At 42.3% G+C, this 20494-nt stretch overlaps 1 protein-coding gene across 3 annotated transcripts in view; it reads left to right on the forward strand.

Annotated features, from left to right (window-relative positions):
- The window catches only part of LOC125291166 (cell adhesion molecule 2-like), a 231256-nt gene that overhangs the window by 194514 nt on the left and 16248 nt on the right, over positions 1-20494 (forward strand). For all 3 annotated transcript variants that reach the window (XM_048237763.1, XM_048237765.1, XM_048237764.1), the window contains 3 exons: positions 5450-5599; positions 13530-13682; positions 15304-15441. In XM_048237763.1, the coding sequence (XP_048093720.1) occupies positions 5450-5599; positions 13530-13682; positions 15304-15441 (441 nt within the window). The remainder of the gene's footprint in view (positions 1-5449; positions 5600-13529; positions 13683-15303; positions 15442-20494) is intronic.

Here is a 20494-nt window from a genome sequence, read left to right on the forward strand (position 1 = left end):
TTTGACAGAGATGAGCATAAGGTCAAGGTCTGAATCAGGCAGTCCATTGTCTAATTAGACTCCTGGTTAGAAGGAGCCCTTTATGATCACAGGCAGTGTGTGTGTCTCTCTCTCTCTCTCTCTCTCTCTCTCTCTCTCTGTGTCCTCCACCTGTTGCAGCCCAGTGGCCACTCAGTGAGAAGCTGCTTCTAATTATGAGGTGCAGTCAGCTGGAGAGGCCCCTCCTTTTCTCCCTATGATCACACACACACACACGTTCATTAGAATCACACTCACAGTAAGTGTGAGTAGGCCATCTATCTGCTACACAGATCTGCTTTTACACAGATTTATTCCAATCCCATATGCATTGAACAGTATTTCTGACTGAAATGAAGCCAGCCCTCTGATCTGTAGACATACTCCTGTAATGTGACGACCACACTGTCAGCCTCGAAGGTAAGAAAGAAGGAGAGGAGTGAGAGGAGAAGAAGATTTGAGAGGTTATTTGTCATCATGAGACCCTCTCATGAATAATCTATGCTTCTAACCCAGGCGCAAGGCATATCCAGGGATCCATTTGTGTCTTCTTTTTTCCCTTCTCAGTGCTCCTTTAGTCTTTGTCCCATTTTTAACAGGCGCCGTTAATAGCAGGAGCTCTTAGTCAAGTCTGTAAATGACTTGGCCTGTAGCTCCTGACACCATGGCCTCCCTCAGACTGGGGAGACGGGGTCAGGGCCTGTAGAGCCAAGGGATAATAACCACACCGAAGCAGACAGATCACACACACACACACACACACACACACACACACACACACACAGTAAACTCTCCCTCATTTCAAAAGAAGTGCATTGTGATTTGAGGTGTCTGCTTGCATGTGTAATGGCATAATGCTGTTTATCTTGCCAATGCGATCTGAGCTGATTGGTTTCACAACCCTGTGATTATGCAACAACTACAACAACAAAACTGTATAGTTTTTAGAACAGTGAGGCAGACAGAGTCGCCTCCTTCATCAGCATAGTCATGTTCTGTAATCAGTCTGCCGGGGCGCTGTCCATGGTAATGGTGCTGAAATTATTCCCATTCCAATGCAGGTGGGTTGCCCTATAGTCTGCCCACTCAGTCCACTCTCTTTTATTTCAGTTCTCAGGCAGAGAGCATCCCTCTCCGTCATGCATGCGTGTTTCTTTTTTATACTTAAACATATTGCTTCCATCTTATATCATTTTAGGCAAAGTGGCTTAATCACAATAAAAGAACAGCACATCACATCAAAAATAAGGCTTTATAATATTTTTGTTCACATTTCAAATTAATCAACTTGTTACCAATATACAGATGGCTTTTTAGAGACCAATTATTCAGTGTCTTTGTTAACAGCAAATGGTTTGCAGTAAAAAAAAAACATAAGGAGCGCAGTTAAGGAACATATTTTAACAGATATTTACTTTAATGTTTGACAGTAATCAAAAGTCAATTATGGAGGATGATATTTTTTGTTGCTGTAATGTGAATGAGTTCATGGCAAATATGCCTGCATGCAATCTTTCAGAATGTCTTGTTACAGCGGGCTTCTTCATAATATAGTTTAATTCACATGTCTCCAAAAGTATGTGAGCACCTCAGCCATAGCAGCCTCTTTTCCAGCAGCCTTAGACAACTCCTTCGAAGCTCTTTTGAGTGAACATACTCTAAAACCAAACTCCAACAAAAGTGATGTGGTTGATTTAGCAAAAAAAGCCTCTAACACCTATCTCCACTGGTCTGACGCGTGCTTACCAGCCTTGTCCCCAGTTCCACTTAATGCTTAAACTTCTTTCCAATGCTCCCCCATCACATCTTCAAAGGGAATCATTAGCTCAATAAAGTAAACACAGTGGGCTCTCATTCAGAATGCAACACCATGTCTGGTCCCACTGAAGATACAATGACACACTGTAGAACTTTAAGTTGCCTTCTGACAACAGCCAGCCAGCAGTTTCCAATCCTGTACGTTGCCTGGATTACCAGTATTGTTTGCACATGCCTTGTGTCAAATGTTCTGTCCATCTTGCATGAAAAATGCATGCAATGCTTTAGAAAGATTCGGGGTGTCACTGCTATGAGCTGATAGGTCCAAACAGTAGATCAGTTAAAGCATCATCATGTCACCCATATGTTATGCATGTGGGTAAAAGAAAACACTAAGGGTAACTACTTTTGAAGCAGCTACATAATTGAAATGTACAAGTGACCCTCGGGAGGCTAGACAGGACAGCAGGGCTCTCTGCAGACGATGAAGCCAGTCTGTGGTTCCTGCCTGTGCCTGTGCAGTGGCAGGCTGTGGTCAAGCTGCGTTTGCTGGAGGCAGAAGAGGAGGCAGAGTGCTTGTGCCGCCGCTCTGAGGAGGAGTCGTCAGACGAGGCTGTGTTCCGGCTGGATGGTGCGTTTGCTGCAGGCGTGAGAGAGGGCAGACTGCTCGTGCCACCGCTCTGAGGAGTCACAGGGCCGCCGGTCTATTGAGACGTGCTGCTGTGACTGTAAACGGCTTTCATGGCAGCGCCGCAATCGATAGCAGTCACGAGCGTTGATAAAATTGCATTGGGACTGCACCTTCATTCTTTTCACTCTGTTTCTATATCACTCTCTCTCTTTCCCTCACCCTCTCTCTACTGCTTTGAATGGTTGTATCTGTCTGTTTCTCTTCTCTCTCTCTCTCCCTTTTACACATCTTTCCTCTCTTCTTACTGTTTTTGTCTCTCTTCCTGTCTCTATCCGTCACCCTCATCTGTCTCCATCTCTGTCTTTCTATCTCTCTTTCTTTACTTTTCTGTCTTTTTCTCTCTATTTTGCCCATCTTTCTGCCTCTGCCTCTCTTTCTGTTTCTCTCTATCCTCCCATTCTCTCCCTCATTCCAAATGTCCTCTCTTTCTCTCCCACTGTTCACTAAAGCATAGTTCTGCGATGTGGAGTTATTGACCTCTGGTGCGAGATGTATCATTGCCAAACAGTAAATAAACATGTATTATTCATTTAATGTCCGGAGGGTATTTTATGCACATGGTTTCATTATCTCCTACGCTTTGCACCCGAGCAGAGGAAGATTTATTATAACACTGGCTAACCCTGCGGTGTCATAAGGGGTGACAGTTGGTGAATAATTTCTCACTTAGCTAAGCTGTTATTCACCAATCTTCTGAGGTTGTGGAGCACCCCTGCTCCATTTAGTGAGCAGACAGGGCTGTGTGTGTGTGTGCAGGTGGCTATGGCTATTTCTATATGTGTGTGGAGATGTGTGTTCTATTCTTGTCCCTGAAATGTGTGGGTAAGTCCAGTCTGTGGATGTCTAACAACCCGTCCAGTGACAGTCAGAAACTGCGTTCCATCTTGTGACACACACACACACACATGCATTGTACACACACACACACACACACACACACACACACACACACATCTCCTTAGTTTAAAAAGCAATGCATTGTGATTTGTGGTGACTGCCTGCATGTGTAATGATATCATGCTGTTTATCTTGGTCTCACAGAAACCATGCGATTTGAGCTGATTGGTTTCACAACCCTGTTATTACGCAACAAAAAAAATATATCAGTCAAGAAAGGAAAAACTTCTGCGGTTGTGTTCATTCATCCAAACAGGCAATTAAGTCTGTTCAGGTTTAAATATAGCCACAGCCTGCGGTTCTGTTAGACTCTGCCTAATGCAATGACTCATCTATATGAAAATGATCAGATATCAGACTGTCACTTCAGTTGGTCGTCTCTGTGTTGGTCAAAATGGAGGCTAACTCTTCCACGAGTCATGTTCTGGATAGTCCTGTTTCACGCTGTATTTGTGCCTTAACACATGCCATTGTATGGGCGAACAGACCGCACACGTATGAAAGAGCATTTTGCCGGCTACAGAGCAGCTGTCAGGCAAGCTGAACATTTCTGACTCATATGCATTTATGGGAAAAGTGTTGAGAGAGCGACTGAGGAGGTGTTGCGGAATCTGTATGAAAACAACAGTGTTTTGCGGTGAAAATATCCACCTTTTTAAAGCAGGTATAATCCAGATTGTGGTGAAATGCATAAACAGGAGAAACTTTCAGAAACAACAGAATTAATATGTAGAGCACAAGTTCTGGCTTGGACACTCTACCTACCAACTTTCTCAAATCTGTTTTTCACACCCGAACAGCAGACGTGCTGCAAATTATAAATGCATCATTGCAGACTGGCATATTTCCTAAATCCCTGAAAACAGATGTTGTAAATCCCCTGCTCAAAGAGAATATGGATGATTCCATGCTAAACAACTACAAACCCTTATCTGATCTACCATTGTTGGCAAAATTACTGGGGAAAAAACATGATTTAGAAAAACTCATTCATGCCTTTGTCTTCTGTAGGGTTATACTGTACATATACAATAGAGCAGCTAGACTTGTTATACAAGAACTGACCACATCTAATGAAGGGCTGTCTGTACATTGTGCTGCTAGAGAGTCATTACAGTAATTAAGGACACCATACCAGAAAGACCAGAAGCTATCGAACTCATAGATATAGAAAATGAGCTTCTGTATCTACGATTCACCTTAGTACTCTTGATAATGCACCCTCAATATAACTGTTGATAATGCAGATGCAACCTAATAATAACCAAATAACACTGTTGGTTGTTGGGAATATTTTAGATTATTTGTATTTGCATGTTTTATCTTATTTATGCATGCTGCTTTTTATTTAAATTTACATTTATTCATTTGTCAATTGGCAGATATTTTTGTCCAAGGCGACTTACAACAATAGAATAGCATTTAAGCTAAAGAGCTACAGCAATACAGGTACAGCAATAGAATAACATTTAATCTTTAAGCTTATGGAAAAGTCTTTTAAAACTGTATTTTTGTTGTGTCCTTTGATGCTTTCATATACCACCATTCTTTGCCTTTGTTTATGTAAAGCACATTGAATTTATGTAAAGCTCATTGAATTGTGTATGAAATGCTCTATATAAATAAATGTGTCTTGCCTAGTGCACAGACAGCTAGGCAGGGAAGTAGGTTGTAAACTAATGGTATGTCACAAACCAACTGAATGCACAGACAGCTAAGCTGAACTGTAGACTAAGTCAGAGGTCCTAGACAGAGCGTGCCCAGATGATCAGTGCCATTCTTCCATAATCAGGTGTAGCAGCCAGTGTGTGTGTGTGTGTGCAGTGGTGAGTGTGTGGCAGTGTGAGTGTGTGCAGGGGTGAGTGTATGTGTGTGCCTTACTGCTCCTCTTCACATGGTCTTAGAAGTGACTGCTCCATGCTGTTTTCGTCTGTGACTCAGAGCTGAGTTCTGCTTTATTATTTATCCACATCCCTGACTGACCCTCTCTTCTCTACCTTTATCTCTGTTCTTTTCTGTTTCTCTCTGTCCCTTTCTCTCCATCTCTCTCTCTCTCTCTCCCTCCCTCTCTCTCTGTCTGTGCAGGAAGCCAAGGGCAGTTCCCCATCGTCCAAAACATGACGGTGACGGAGGGAAGCACAGCCACCATGACCTGCAGCGTGGATCACAACGACAACACCTCCCTCCAGTGGTCAAACCCCGCACAGCAGACCCTCTTCTTCGGGGACAAGAAAGGTAAGGGGTTGGGGGGTACATGCCATCTCAGCTCTGACACCCAGCCAGGCTTTGCTCAGCAGGGGGAGGGTCACTTGTCTCCTGTGCGGCTGTTAAGGGGGCAAGGGCTGGCAAGTTTAGTCCCAGCCCTAGACCGTCTGCTCCCAAAGTGCCAAGGAGTGTGTGATGTGTGCTGTTCTCTTTCCTCTCTTCTCGTTCTCTCAGGTGTGTTGGAGAAATCCAGCAGGTACAATCTCAGTGAATGTCCACCATCTCCCGGGAGTGTGTAATATGCTTCCATTCAAACATGCATGAGCAAGGTTATTTATTAGTGTGTCCAGCAATAAGAAACAAATGGTTTGCAAGAGCAGTAGTCGGTGGTTGGTGATTTTGCATGACAATTACCAGGCTCTTTCCATTCAAACTAGGCTGTCCTTGGGCCAAGTGTGCACAGACAGAAATCTATCTTGCCAAACAAGTGCGACCTTCTACGATTTTCTGGACATAATAACAGGGTTATTCTTGCTTTTGGTCTGCTGAACTTCAAGAAGACAAATCCAGATGGGAATAAAATGCTGGACTAATCAGATTTAAAAATTAAACCCATCTGATTACTTAAGAGACAAGGATCTTACCCTTTGAGTGGACTTAATGTGTTGTTAATCTGATTTTAGTTTTTTAATTAAGGGTTAGGTGATCGAGATTATTCACACCGATGTCTAGAACATTCAGATAATTTAAAGTTGGGCTTATTGTTGTCTAGTCCAGTCTTTGTTGTTTGTCTGTGTTTGGCCTGAGCTGCTTAAATATGCTCCCAAAGTCACCAAGTCTTTCACAGACGCTAAGATGTTCATCACCAATCTGCCAGCAGTCATCATCGCCTTTTGTTCCTTACGTTCATTCAGAAGAAAACAAATTATACATTTAATATAATTTAATTTATAGATTGTTTATATACATATCTAGATAATTTACTGTAACAATTTCAACACATTTAACCGTGATTTACTGTCTGTCATCATATCAAATTTCATTTTACCTTGACAACAGGCCCCAAGGCTAGCCTTGTATTTTCTATAAGTGGATTGTGCATGTCTGCCCATGAAAATCGAATTGGACCCTTGTTGCTTCTGTAGGCAGCCAGGGACACGTCTCCCACCCCCTATCCCGTTTTCACCTGACACTATTCGCTGACTTTATCTTCACCACGGGCTGCCAGCGAGCGTCCAAGAGGGGTGATACTGTATGCTGAGTGACCTTTCACCCCCGCGTCTCTAAGCCTCCTCCACGGGTTTCCATCACGGCGAGAGTGCGAGAACAGCTCTCACAGCCTCTCGTCGATTCGCCACGCTGTCGTGGGCGCGTTAGCAATCCGTCAGCCGGCGGTAGCGTGCCAAGGGACTGGCATGAAAATGGTTTCATTCTATTTATCGTTGTTAACCGTGCGCCAGTGAGAAAAGGGATAGGAGGTAGGGGTTCAAAGGGGTGTGTGTGTGTGTGTGTGTGTGTGTGTGTGTGTGTGTGTGTGTGTGTGTGTGTGTGTGTGTGTGTGTGTGTGTATAAGGGAGAGGCAGGTGTGCAGGGGTTGGGTTGCAGCAGCCCACGATGCTGGAGTGAAAATGAAAAATAGGAACTGGTGGAAGTGTGGCAGCGATGGAGGCAGATTTTCACAGCTTTGGCCAGGGAGAATTCTCAGAGAGATTTAGAGCATTTACTATCAAGCTGTGAAAAACACTCACCATAACAAACACTTTGTACACAGAGGAGAGGCAGAGAAAGAGAGAGAGAGAGAGAGAGGAAGAAAAAAAAACAGATTTCCAAGCAGCTGGTGTCCTTTATGCTCACAGCTATGAGAGCTGCTTGTCCTGTTGATGAAGAAAGCACAGAGAGGCTATACTACTGCTGCTTTAAGGAATAGAAAGACCTGCAAACCACCCAAGTGTGAAATGCAAGCTTTTACTCCTGCAGTGAAAATAGTGCATTTGTATGTGTCAAACAGAGAAGTATTGGATTGACTTTGGGAGAATCAACACAGTAGCCGATTACACAACACCTGATCCTGAGCAAGAGAAGTTAACTGTATATGGAACAGAACCGTTGTTCATAGTACACTTATCATAATCAGTTCAGGTCAGATTGACTAATTGAGTAATTGATTGATTACGCAGCAAGGATAGCAGCATACTCGCATACAGCATACAGGGTTTAAACTTGCTCTCGTCAGTAATACTTGACCGGCAGAAAACTGACACTGGCCACCTACTTTGGTGCAAATTACTGGTCAATATGGCCAGTAATTTGTCCCTAATATACATTTACTGTATGTAGTTACTCCACTGTGAGGACAGAACTGAACACATTATTTATAGGCAATCCTGGGTGGCATTGCTACTGTCCACATTGATTTACGACCACTTGTTACTGAGAAATGCAGGAAAGAACTGGATAATCACTGTGTGCCTCTCCCAGCTCTCCACTGAGTTAAAGAAAAGCATGGCTAAGAAGGCCATCTTGCCATTATATTCCTTCTCTTCCTCTCTCTCTCTCTCCCCTCCCTTTTCTCTCTCTCCCTCCCTCTCTCTCTCTCTCTCTTTCCTCTCTCTCTCCCTCCCTCTCTCTCTCTCTCTTTCCCTCTCTCTCTCTCTCTTTCCCTCCCTCTCTCTCTCTCCCCCTCCCTCTCTCTCTCTCTGCATCTGCTGTGCTTTGTGTGCCTGCCAGCCAGGTTAAATGCGCATCTCCCCCTGGCTTTGCCGTGTTTATGCCACTGTGTTGCTTTTTGAATGGAGAAGGTGCAGCATATCTAGTCCATTGTCACTCCTTATGTATGTATGTTATGTACCACATATTATAACTGATACAGAAATGAAATAGCTTTGTCTCGTCCAAATCGCACTCTTTGTGAAATAGTCACTTTTTAACGGGTGTGTTCTGTGAGCAGTTGTTAGTGTTACTTTTCCCCCAAACTCTATTTCTCTCCACCTGCCTGGTATTGATTGTATAATGGCTGTTATACAAGCGACTGGAGGAAGTGTCTTTCTTTTCCTCTCCTGGGTGGTTTGTGGCGCTCAATAATCCCTTTAAAAGAGAGAGGTCTGTTGAAATTATGATTGCTCTTATCTTATGCTACATATCGTTAGGCACTGTGAGCACTTACACTCTTTCATTTTGTTTGTGTTTAGATCAAACGTTGATGACTGGTGTTGTGAAGTCTTTGAACCTGGCCGTACTCACTTTGCATGCCAAGTCTCTCTCTGTGTGTGTGTGTGTGTGTGTGTGTGTTTGGGTGGGTGTGTCTGTGTGCGATATGTGATGTGTGTACGGATAGGAACTCTGATCTTGGAAAAGATAGCGCAATCAGCCGATTTGTGGAGTTTTTTTTAGATGAGGTTTGTGTGTGTATGGGTGTGGGGAGGGTTGGGGGATTTGGGGGATCAGTCTTGACCTAACATACAGTATCCTGGATTTTTGCAGGGATGACCCACGGGGCTAGTGCTTCTCTGTTTTATCCCACCTATTGTCTTATTCCACTAAAAAAAACACTGGTGAACGAGATATTCTTTACAAATAAACGTGCCTAGGCACCTCTTTGTGTAGCCCAGTGGTGGCTATTATCGTTCGGAAAGAGAACTTAAATTGAACCCACCTGGGCGTCCTGTTCAAAGCGTACGCTCTCAGCTCTCAGTTCGTCCGCTCCTCAGCCACTGTTGGCAGCCAGAAGGAAATTCAGAGGTGTGTGTGTGTGTGTGTGTGTGTGTGTGTGTGTGTGTGTGTGTGTGTGTGTGTGTGTGTGTGTGTGTGTGTGTGTGCGTGTGTGTGTCTGTGTGTGTGTGTGTGTCTGTGTGTGTCTGTGTGTGTGTGTGAGGGGAGCGGTTTTATATAATACAACATACAACCTCCTGCCAAACGTGTTCATGATTAGACTCCAAACTAATGAGGAGATGGACCCGTCATGCATTGTAAGAGTCAGCAGTGGTCTTGGCACGTCCAGGCCCAAGCCTTGGCCCCAGACGCACTGCCACACACACACACACACACACACACACACACACACACACACACACACACACACACTGTACACACTCACACTCAAACATGTGAGAGTCAGGAATTGTGCATAAAGCATCCCCGCATACATTAAGACATTAGCTGGGAAATGGATTCTGTCAGGGTTGTATTCAGCTTGGCTCCAATCCATCTTAATTGTTTTGTTTTTTTCATTCTTTTTTGTTATTGTTTTCATTCTTTTTTGTTGTTGTTTTCTTTCTTTTTTTCTTGCTCCTGCTCCAAGGTTGCAAAATGTTCTTTGTCAAAACGCACGCAGGTTGTACAACAGGGGATTCAGGCGAAGAGGGGTTTTGTTTCTTTTTTTTTTTTTTTTCAGTAAATTGGATGTTTTAATGAGGTGTAGAACACAAAGACTGGCCAAGTGTCTGACATTTCTTTCAGATGCTATGACAGGAGCATGCTTGGAGCGGCTCCACTGTCTCTGAGCAGTGTCACGAGCAGGGTTTGCTCAGCAGCATGGTGATGAAACCACATCCATCCCATAATAGTCAATACAGTCTTTTACTAATAGGACAGAAGCATTCAGCAAATGTGTTATTGTGCATTTGTTTTTGTATTAGGAGTTAAAGACAGTCCTTCCAGGATTTTTTTTTTTTATTGCTCTATTTTTTTTTTTTGCATTTTCACAAATTTTCACTTAAATTCAATTCAGTTTTATGTGCCACCCTATTGCACAATAGATTTTTAAGGTAGGTGACATTTTCTCTCAGAAGAAGCAACCCTAAGGCTAGTGCCATCAGATGAACTGCCTTTTTCAAAGCATCAGCCAATAGATCCATCACAGAACCAACTGTCATTACCAAATTGTATTCAGCTTGGGGGCAGCCGTGGCCTACTGGTTAGGGCTTCGGACTTGTAACCGGAGGGTTGCCAGTTCGAACTCTGACCAGTAGGAATGGCTGAAGTGCCCTTGAGCAAGGTACCTAACCCCTCACTGCTGTAGCAGGCAGCTCACTGCGCCCACATTAGTTGTAGTCATTTCTTGTGTCGTTTTCTTTTTTCTCTCTCTTTCATGTCACGAATGTCACATTTTAATTGCAAACATCTGCCACTCACCTGAGATGGTATAGGTTATTATGTAAACTTGTATTTTAATTAGCTTCTTAAAAGGCAAAATGCCATTAGGCACATGAGTGCCTGCGTTATGCATTCATTAAAAATGCTCAACCGAGCACGATATTGAAAAAATAATTGCGAAGGCTAGAGGGAGAAGTCACTTGCTTTGCAATCAACACTGGTACACTGCCTACACACCACTCTCACCTGTACAATTTTTGTTTCTCAAAAACATTTAAAAGATTTTGACACTTTTTTTATCTGTTTTAATACTACATTAACACATATAAAGCAGAGATGTTTTAGCATATTTAAGTCTGTTGCTATTAAATCTGACATTGTTCTCTTGACGAGGATATCAAGTCATGCATAGGTATGAGTCAAGAGATCACGTCACTAAAGAGAGGCAACAGGTGTACATGGACACACACACACACACACTGCACACACACACACACACACACACACACACACACACACACACACACACAAACACACACACACACACACACACACACACACACACACAAAACACACACATTGGTCACTGAGACCAGAGGTCAGGTGCCATTTTCCTATCTAATCGCACCCAGCTGAATATGAAACATTTTTACTCCACAGATCTATTATTCAACAGCCTCAATTTCCCAGCCCAGTTCAGACCGCTGTTTTGGATCATTGATCTAATATGTAGCAGTGGTCATAGCCTTTGATGCATTCATAATTCGGATGACCCTAGAGCTGCTTGCAAAGGTTCCTCAAAGTTTGCTTAGTCTTTCAACTGTTTGCTAACTTTAAAGGCACTCTTAAAGTTTGCTTACACTTTTTGATTTGAGAAACAGCAGAATGAGTGCACAAACAAATGGACAAAATCTTCACTTGGTGATGTCAATTTAGTACCTTGGCTATAAGTGTTCTTTTACACTGTAAAAGGACTTGCTGGCAATGAATCTACCACAAACAACTAATAGTGCTGTTCACTGCTGTGGAACAGAATCCAAAGTAAGAATGGTCCCCAGACCTGAGAGGATGCAGCCCATTTAGCTGTTCAGACACCTGCGCGCCGGTACAGCGCGTCAGTAAATGAGATGATCTCTAGCCTAGCCTGCTGATACACTTGCTAACAAAAATGGGAGCAACAAGCAGAAGACCTAGTGGGCCATTACACTGGGCGAGAGAAAGAGAGAGAGAGAGAGACAGAGAGAGAAACAAAGAGAGAGGAGTGGTTAAAAGAGGCTGAGAAAGGAACCGAAAGCAAGAAAAATAGGGTAGTATGGAGAGAGTGAGACAGCGAGAGAGAAAGAGAAATTGTGTTTGTGTGTGTGTGTGTGTGTGTGTGTGTGTGTGTGTGTGTTTTGTCAGTTCCTCAAATGACCCAGTGAGAAAGAAGTAGTGTTTTCCCCTCCAATGGGGGGCTTGGAGTTGACAGTGTGAGTTAGGGGTAGATTTACACAGAGAGTTGCTAATTACCAGCCACTCTCCGTCTGAAGTGTTTACTGTAGAAACCCTGAGCTGGTGCATATAGCTCTAACACCAAGACAATACCATGGCACGCCAGGAGGAGAGAGGAGACTAAAGAAAGCAGGCTTGCAGCTGCTGGATCTTGCATCTCACACAGACTCTCAGATAGGCTTATAAAGTGCAAGTATAGGTAGAGTTATAGTCTAAGTATTAAGCTGATGATTTTGTCAAAGGTGAATTACAGTACTGTTAAAAATAAGAGTAATTTAGGATAGAGTAAAACCAGCACATTTTTATGCACATTGAAGTAGTTTATTGTAGTGCTGTGGCATGATCACATCACAACAGCAGAGGTTTTGTTTATTTCCTCTGGTGCACACATCTTGTCTTTCAACCCACCTTAGACAGGTGACTGTGGGTGGGTGTTCTGCCCAAGAACAGGGTCAGTTTACATCTGGACAGATCTGCTCTTAGGAAGTCAGTGATAGTGAGCAGCCTGGGACAGCCACTCAGAGTGTATGCAGAGGTGTGTGGCCCAGTACTGTCATGTCACCAGGGCTGCGGCCTGCCTTTCAGCCCTGTTAGCGCTAGTGGCAGGTAAAGGGCTGAGCAAGGACTGGAAGTGCCCTAATACTTTTTTCACATTTTTTCCACATTTTTCACTGTTAATGCATCACACTGTATAGAAAAGAAGTTTAGTGTTAAGTTTTTACTGGCATGACTGACTTGTATTTTTTTTTTTAATGAAAAACCTTCTTTCACTAAATGAAGACAGCAGTGGCATATACAGTAATAGGCAAATGATTAAGAATAAGCCAGAAGAAAATGGCCCAGTGATAATCGGCATCATTTTGTAAAGGAGAGGTGCGTTTGAGCGGTGACAGGGTGCAGCTTCAAACAAAACTGTGATTATGCTTATCATCACCATCACCATCATCATCATAATTATCATCATCATTATCATCATCCCCCATATGCAAACCTTCTGCCACTGTTAAAATAAACATGCAGGTGCAATTGATAGCACAAAACAGTGGTTTGTCTGTATTCACACTTTATTTTACCACTAATAGTACTCCTTTTAGACCCATTAAACGCTTCTAACTTATGATTTATGCATACAGCCATAGCACCATATGATGTCAACCTTATAATGTTTAATGTTTTTTTGAGTCTCTTTGGATCAAATAACTAGCCTCAATTTTTACTGCATATTTATACAATGTTGAGGAAAAATCACAGTGAATTTTTGTTATCAAACTATCACTGATCAGGGATATAATTTCTCTCTCTCTCTCTCTCTCTCTCTCTCTCACTGTCTCTCTCTCCCTCTCACCCCACGCCCTCTCTCCCTCCCTTTCATCCGCAGCTCTGAGGGACAGTCGGATTAACCTGGTGCGAGCCTCGTTTCAGGAGCTGACCATCAGCATCAGTGAGGTGTCCCTCTCCGACGAGGGCCTGTACACATGCTCTCTCTTCACCATGCCCGTCAAGACTGCCAAGGCCTTCCTCACCGTGCACAGTAAGCACACACACACACACACCACACACAAACACACACACACACACACACACATACAGTAAGCTCACACACACACACACACACACACATTTACATTCATCACTTAAAGGGACAATCCTCCATCCTGGCAAAAGGTTCACATTTGAGCTCAGCAGCCAAAAAATCCCCCCTCACATTACACAGTCTTTACTTTGCACTCAAAATGTAAGTATGTAAGTGGCAATATCAGCTTAAAAGGAAAATTAGAAGGAGCTGGGTGGAAATTGACCATACAAAGTGTTAGAAGGAACTGGGTGGACATAGGCTACATAGGCTATCTTGTGTCTCTGGTTAGTCATCTTAGAGTATTTAGTGGCGTTGAAGTCTCACAATATTTACTGCATTTTCTACTCATTTTATTTTCCTCAGAAGGACCTTGTGTACCTTTTTCTGCATGAGCAGCATGTAATTATGCCAGTTTGCCCATCTTCCCGAATGCCCAATTTATGACATTCTGCTTTCTGCTGGAATGACTTCAGCAGATAGTCTAATTATATTAATCACATTTATGAAATTAGATGCACTTTTTGCCACCATGTGCCAAGCACTAGTGGCTCTCATTTTTAAATTATCCCACAAATATCATTTAATTGTGTATTTCCTAGCTAATTGGATGCCCAATTATCTTATCTGATTATCTATATTTGATGGACCCCATTAGGATTTCATATTATTGAATTGTGGTCAAGCAGATAGATTATTAAAGCTAACTCACGGTGGGTATGAATACAACTGTTTCAGGATGTGATGTTAAATGGGCCGAGTGAAATACAGGGAAAATTCTTTTTTAATTAATGTGTACCCAAAACAACTCTCCCCAGGAACAGCACTCAATCTAACTGACTTAGAGCCTCGGGCACATGTGTTTGTGTTTTTCCCATCCATAACTCTTACATACTGTACATAGGCACAGGCAGGTTGTTGCAGCATCATTGTATACGTAAACTCTGGATATATCCTTCAGCTGTGCTGCTTTATCATAAAGATTACCCCATGAAAACCACACTATCATGTTTTGGTGTGTGCAATCGCAGGCAACGTATCCTCCTGGTTACTGATGTACTCCTCTTGAGATTGCATATGATGTAGATCTGAATTAATAATATAGTAAAAATATTACTGTTATAATATATTTAAATAAGTATCACTGCATCCAATCTTAAATAAATGTTCTTTTCCTGGTATTGTATAATACTGTATGTATGTGACTCAGCAGAAATGAGATATGACAGTCTAGCAGATATACATCTCCTGCCTAGGGCTGTCTGAATTTGTGATTGTCAGGCATAAGTGTGAGTCTTGCTGAAGGCAGAGCTGGCTAGCAGATAAGTCTTTCTGCACCTCTGTGTCTGTCAGGAAGCTGCAGCCATGCAGGCGGCACTGCCAGTAGGGTTGCTTAGGACTAAGGGAGGAGATTATTTTTGTTGTTTTTCCTGAGCAAACCTGAGGAAAAGCACAACAGGACACACACACCCACACACACACACACACACACAGAGACACGCATGTAATGATAAAAGTGGTGCACTGTAATTGCATCTCTGCTTTCCTTTCCATTTCCGTTGCACCCCCCCCACCACAGGAGTCCCTGACCAGCCTCAGATCCTGGGCCTGACAAACCCACTTATGGAGGGGCAGCAGGTCACTCTGACCTGCGTGACGTCCGGCAGCAAGCCCGCCGCAGACATCCGGTGGTTCAGGAATGGGAACGAGGTCCCAGGTGAGGACCGCACCATGTCTTATCATCAATATCATAATGGAATGGAAAATTTGCTTTTTATTTTGCCGTTGGTGATAGTGGTTTTTATTTTCTCTGAACACAAGCCACAGTCATTTCAACAGATAAACAGAAGTAGGAATTCAAGAAAGTGTATTGAGTTTTCCCCTTTTTGAGATTTGTTTGATCATTCATTTACTTGTAGCACAAGCCAGTGGCAGAGAGCAAGTGGCATTTCATTTCTTTCTCTGTTGTTGATGATGTCAGTGGAGTCTTGGATTTCTTATAACCACACTCATTGTCATTGAGACACAGAGATACAAACTCTGACTTTATTTTCAAACTTGTTTCAAATCAGTTACAAGTCATCAGGAAATCAAAAACTGTTAACATTTATTTTTAGTATGCATGCATCAAAGATTTTTGTTTTTTGTCCTCATTTGTCCCCGTTGGCACTATAGACCCTTTCAACAAGGTAAACAAAAACAATGCTTGAACGTTCTATTTGGGCCCCAATCTACTTCCTCTGCATTAAGATAACATATGGAATGTTAAAAAGGAAGTCTTGTGGGGCCAACTATGATGCTGATAATGGAACTCTCTTGAAAGGGTCCATACACACACTGTTTTTGCTTACTGGCTTGGCAAAAAAAAAGAAGTCACCTAACATCAGATATCATCTCAAATTCCATTCCCCAGAAGCAATTCTGTTTTGATTGATGATCTCCTCGGTTGATCATGGAGAGCCAAGGCGACCGCAATTTCAAACCACAGCTCTTCTTTTCTGTTTTCTGCCTTTTTTCATCACCCCTGTGCTCTGGCTCTCCGTAGATCAAGCCAACCCTTTTGTTGGGCGCCATGCTTTTGCTTTCTAAAAATACAGCTCGTCTAATTCACGTTGAGAGAGTGTCTTGCACTGCGTTGATTACTCAGTCTCCAGTGGGCACCTCAAAGCAAAGAGAGGAGAGTCTGTGCTTAGACTCAAGTATGATGAGGGATTGCAATTCTCAACAGCAGCATGTATGTTATTTAAAGTATCCATATACCGGTACACCTGTTATTTCAGAGTCTAGATGTTAATGAGCAACAGACAGTAGTAGAGAATGTTGTGATTGTGTATTGTTGAAATACGGTGTATTGTGTTTACTACTACCTTTCATCAATCAGAAGATCACTGGTCGTCATCAGTCTAACTGCGGTAGTTGTATAAGCACCCTTTTGTGGACTGAAAGGTCAGCGGTGAAGTTTATTAATTGAACTTTACTAATCGTCTTTGTAATAATTAAGGTCATGAGTCCAGACAGGACAGGTCACCCAAACTTAATCAGGAGAAAATGTTATTGGACGCCCTCTGAAGAAAGGCATTTGAGAACAGAAAACATGGGGCTGACCTAAAAAGGATTGATTTGTCCATTTTCTTGACTTGTCCCACGATCACATTTGTTTTCCTGTTCCCCTCATTTGGCTCGGCACATGTTTGATTGTAGCACATCGCGAGATGAATTTCGCCCACTTCTAAACACCGTCTCAGGAAGTGAGGATTTAGGAACACATCAGACAGTGACACACGTGCGCATGGCGATGGCCTCACCGAGAGGATCGTGCAACATCCTCCGCTGTCAGCCTTGGCCGTTTCCATTAGAGCTAGCTGCTTTCATTAAGATCAAATATGTCAGCCGGCCGCGCGTGATTGATGAGTGCAATAAGCTAACATGTCTGTGTGTGAGACTCTGCTGCTCCACGACAACCTGGGGAGAGGAGGCAACAGCAGATGAGAAACAGAGAGGAGCAGGAAACCAATGCAGATGGAGGGGAAGCGTGGGCTCAAACACACACACACACACACACACACACACACACACATATACACACATACACATACACATACACATACACATACACACATACAGAGAGAGAGAGAGAGAGAGAGAGACTCGCACATACACACACATAGATAGACAGACACAGAGGGAGAGAAGGAGGAAAGAGAGAGAGAGAGAGAGAGACAGAGAGACAGAGAGACAGCACATGTGTGCGCGCACACACATGCAGACACACACAGGGCGAGGCATATTTAGATTACTGACAGGGAGAAAGTGCATCAGGTGAAATCTGTTGTCCATGTCAAAAGTGGAGGCTGTAAATTTGTTTTCCTCTGCCTCTGCCGTATCTCTCCCTTCAGAAGGATGTTGTTGCAATTCTGTACAATTTTGTTTTGCTTGTCGATCCCCCTGAAGTCTGTGTCATGAAGTGCTGATTAAAAAATGTCAATGCATTTTATGGCTGAGTGGTACCTTCGGAGAGGGAGGTTTTTTTTTTTTTTAAGCATTTCTTCATTTATTTTCCTAACCTGCACTCCTCCTGTGAACATTAACGTGATAGATTGTGAATGATAATGATATTGATACAGGATTACTGTGCAAGTCTAGATGAAAGGGTGCCTCTGAAATGAATGTTTATGAGATAACAACGTTATGAATCATAAGATGTGTTTGGTTAGTCTCGTGCATTCTGTATAGTAATGAAGGACTGTATGGACATTAATCAATCAGTTGCTGCAAAGTATAAAGTCCTATTATACATAACCATGTTTGCGATTCATGATATTTTACATTGTTATCTGAACAGTTTATAACCATAAGGAAACACTGAATTTTCAGTATCTTTCTGTGACCTAGAGACCACAAGTTTTACTTGATCAGCTCTTGGTCTTATCCCTTTAAAGATACCAGTATCATCATGATGCCATATGCACATCGTGGACTGTTCAGGCACCATACACACATTTCCCCACGTGTCAGTAGACCTTCTCCTTGATTAATGTTTAAAGAGGGCATCGTGCAAATCCAGCAGTGCTCTCTTATACCCTTGACAGTGTGGCTCATCTATATTCAGTTGTATTTCAACAAACCTCTGCATTGTAATACTTAACATTGATTCCAAAACCTTCAACAAAATCTCTGTATGTAAATGCTGTTTCAAAGCTTTGATAAGTAGCTGTTCCTGAGGCCAGAGCTACAGAACTTACAAAAGCCCTTCATTTATGGATACAATTCCACAACTCCAATTAGTGTGTGAATTGTGTGTGTGTGTGTGTGTGTGAGAGAGAGAGAGAGAGAGAGAGAGTGTGTGTGTGTGTGTGTGTGTGAGAGAGAGAGAGAGAGAGAGAGAGAGAGAGTGTGTGTGTGTGTGTGTGTGTGTGTGTGTGTGTTTGTGTGTGTGTGTTTGTGTGTGTGTGTGTGAGGTGTGTGTGTGTGTGTGTGTGAGAGAGAGAGAGAGAGAGAGTGTGTGTGTGTGTGTGTGTGTGTTTGTGTGTGTGTGTGTGTGAGAGTGTGTGTGTGTGTGTGTGTGTGAGAGAGAGAGAGAGAGAGAAGAGAGAGAGAGTGTGTGTGTGTGTGTGTGTGTGTGTGTGTGTGTGTGTGTGTGTGTTTGCACATCCAATTGTGCTGCACGTGTATGTGTGTCTCTAGTGGAATAGGTCAGGTGTGTGTTTGTGTGGGTGTGGGTGTGTGCATGTTTGTATTTATCTTGTAGGAATAGGAGTTTGGTGTTTGCTTTCATAAATATTAATGAGAAACCCTGACCTTAATTTTGATTCTGTCAACCAAATCTTCCCTGGGAAAAAAACACCTTCTCTAACAGAGGCAAGAAATACTGAGAGGAAAAATCCTGGTAGTGCATAATCAGTCAAATGAATTATGCGTCTGAAGGAAGTCCATACAGAACGATAGAAAGAGAAAGTAGATGAAATCTAAGTCTGTTGTTCATGGAAATCATCTCATTGGATACCACACCTTTTTTGAACACCTCGTCTCAGATGATGTCTCGTCCAATTATTTTGTCCATGTTACATTTGGATCCCAAAAGTGTGGTTGTATTGCGATGCAGTGCACAGCTACAGACTGGTGAATTAATGAATACCGTGGTGGAGAAACAGCTTGTGATGAAACATGAGGGGAGTTCTGGGAGTTATCAAACTTGCAGCTTCTTCCAAGGACACATGTAATGGAAAGTGGTTCTTTGTTTGCTGTTGTCTTTTGTGTGTGTGTGTGTGTGTGTGTGTGTGTGTGTGTGTGTGTGTGTGTGTGTGTGTGTGTGTGTGTGTGTGTGTGTGTATGTGTTCGAGAGAGATTTTCTATTCAACTTTCTATTCAACAAAGCTAAATGCTAGCAGTTCTTAAGAATTCGCTTGTCAGATTGACATCAGAACTTTTGTGTTTTACCTGGTTTATGAATACAAGAACATACTTTCAATGGGATGTCTTTTATGTTGATTTTCTTTGGCACTTTGGCAGAACTGAATTGCTTTTTTAGTGCAAGTTATATGTAATTACAAGGATATTGTGTTTTTGTGTTGCACTTCAATGTGACTTTCTCTCTGCAACGTGAGGTCTATATTTGTCATTATTTTCTTGAAGCTCTGGGACATTTTAGCCAATGTCCTTTGTGAGTATGTACAAGTTAGGATATGGTAAAGCTTTTATTTATAGCTTTATTTGTATAGCACCATACACAGAATGCAACTCAAAGTGCTTTACGTTTGGAGCATTTAACACAATAATAGAGACAAAAGAAAGAGAAGAAAAAAGAAAAGTTGTAATAATACAAACAAACAAACAAGCAAATCAGTAAATAAAACATCAGAGATTTAGAGTTAAGTAAAAATGAGATTTCACATGACATAGATACACATTCATTGCAATTAATGTAGTGAAAATAGGAAGACCCTGTAAATAGCAGAAATAAAAAGCATCAGTAAAATGTGAATTGATGTGAAGTTACAGGGTAAAAGTGAGTTAACTAAAAGCTCCATTATACAAAAATAAAGTCTCTTTTAAATATGTTTACAGAATTGGCCTGTTTGATGTACAGAGGCAGGGTGTTCCGAAGCCTCAGTGCATAATGAATAAAGACAGCTTCTCCGCTTTGCTTGTGGAGCACTTTGGGCACAATTAAAAGATTAGCATTGGAAGATCTACGGTTCCTATGTGGTTGATAGGATATTAAAAGCTCAAAGATGAAGATGCTAAGCCATTTAGAGCTTTGTAAGTCATTA

This window comes from Alosa alosa, chromosome 2 (assembly GCF_017589495.1).
Source record: "Alosa alosa isolate M-15738 ecotype Scorff River chromosome 2, AALO_Geno_1.1, whole genome shotgun sequence".
NCBI classification, from domain to species: domain Eukaryota; kingdom Metazoa; phylum Chordata; class Actinopteri; order Clupeiformes; family Clupeidae; genus Alosa; species Alosa alosa.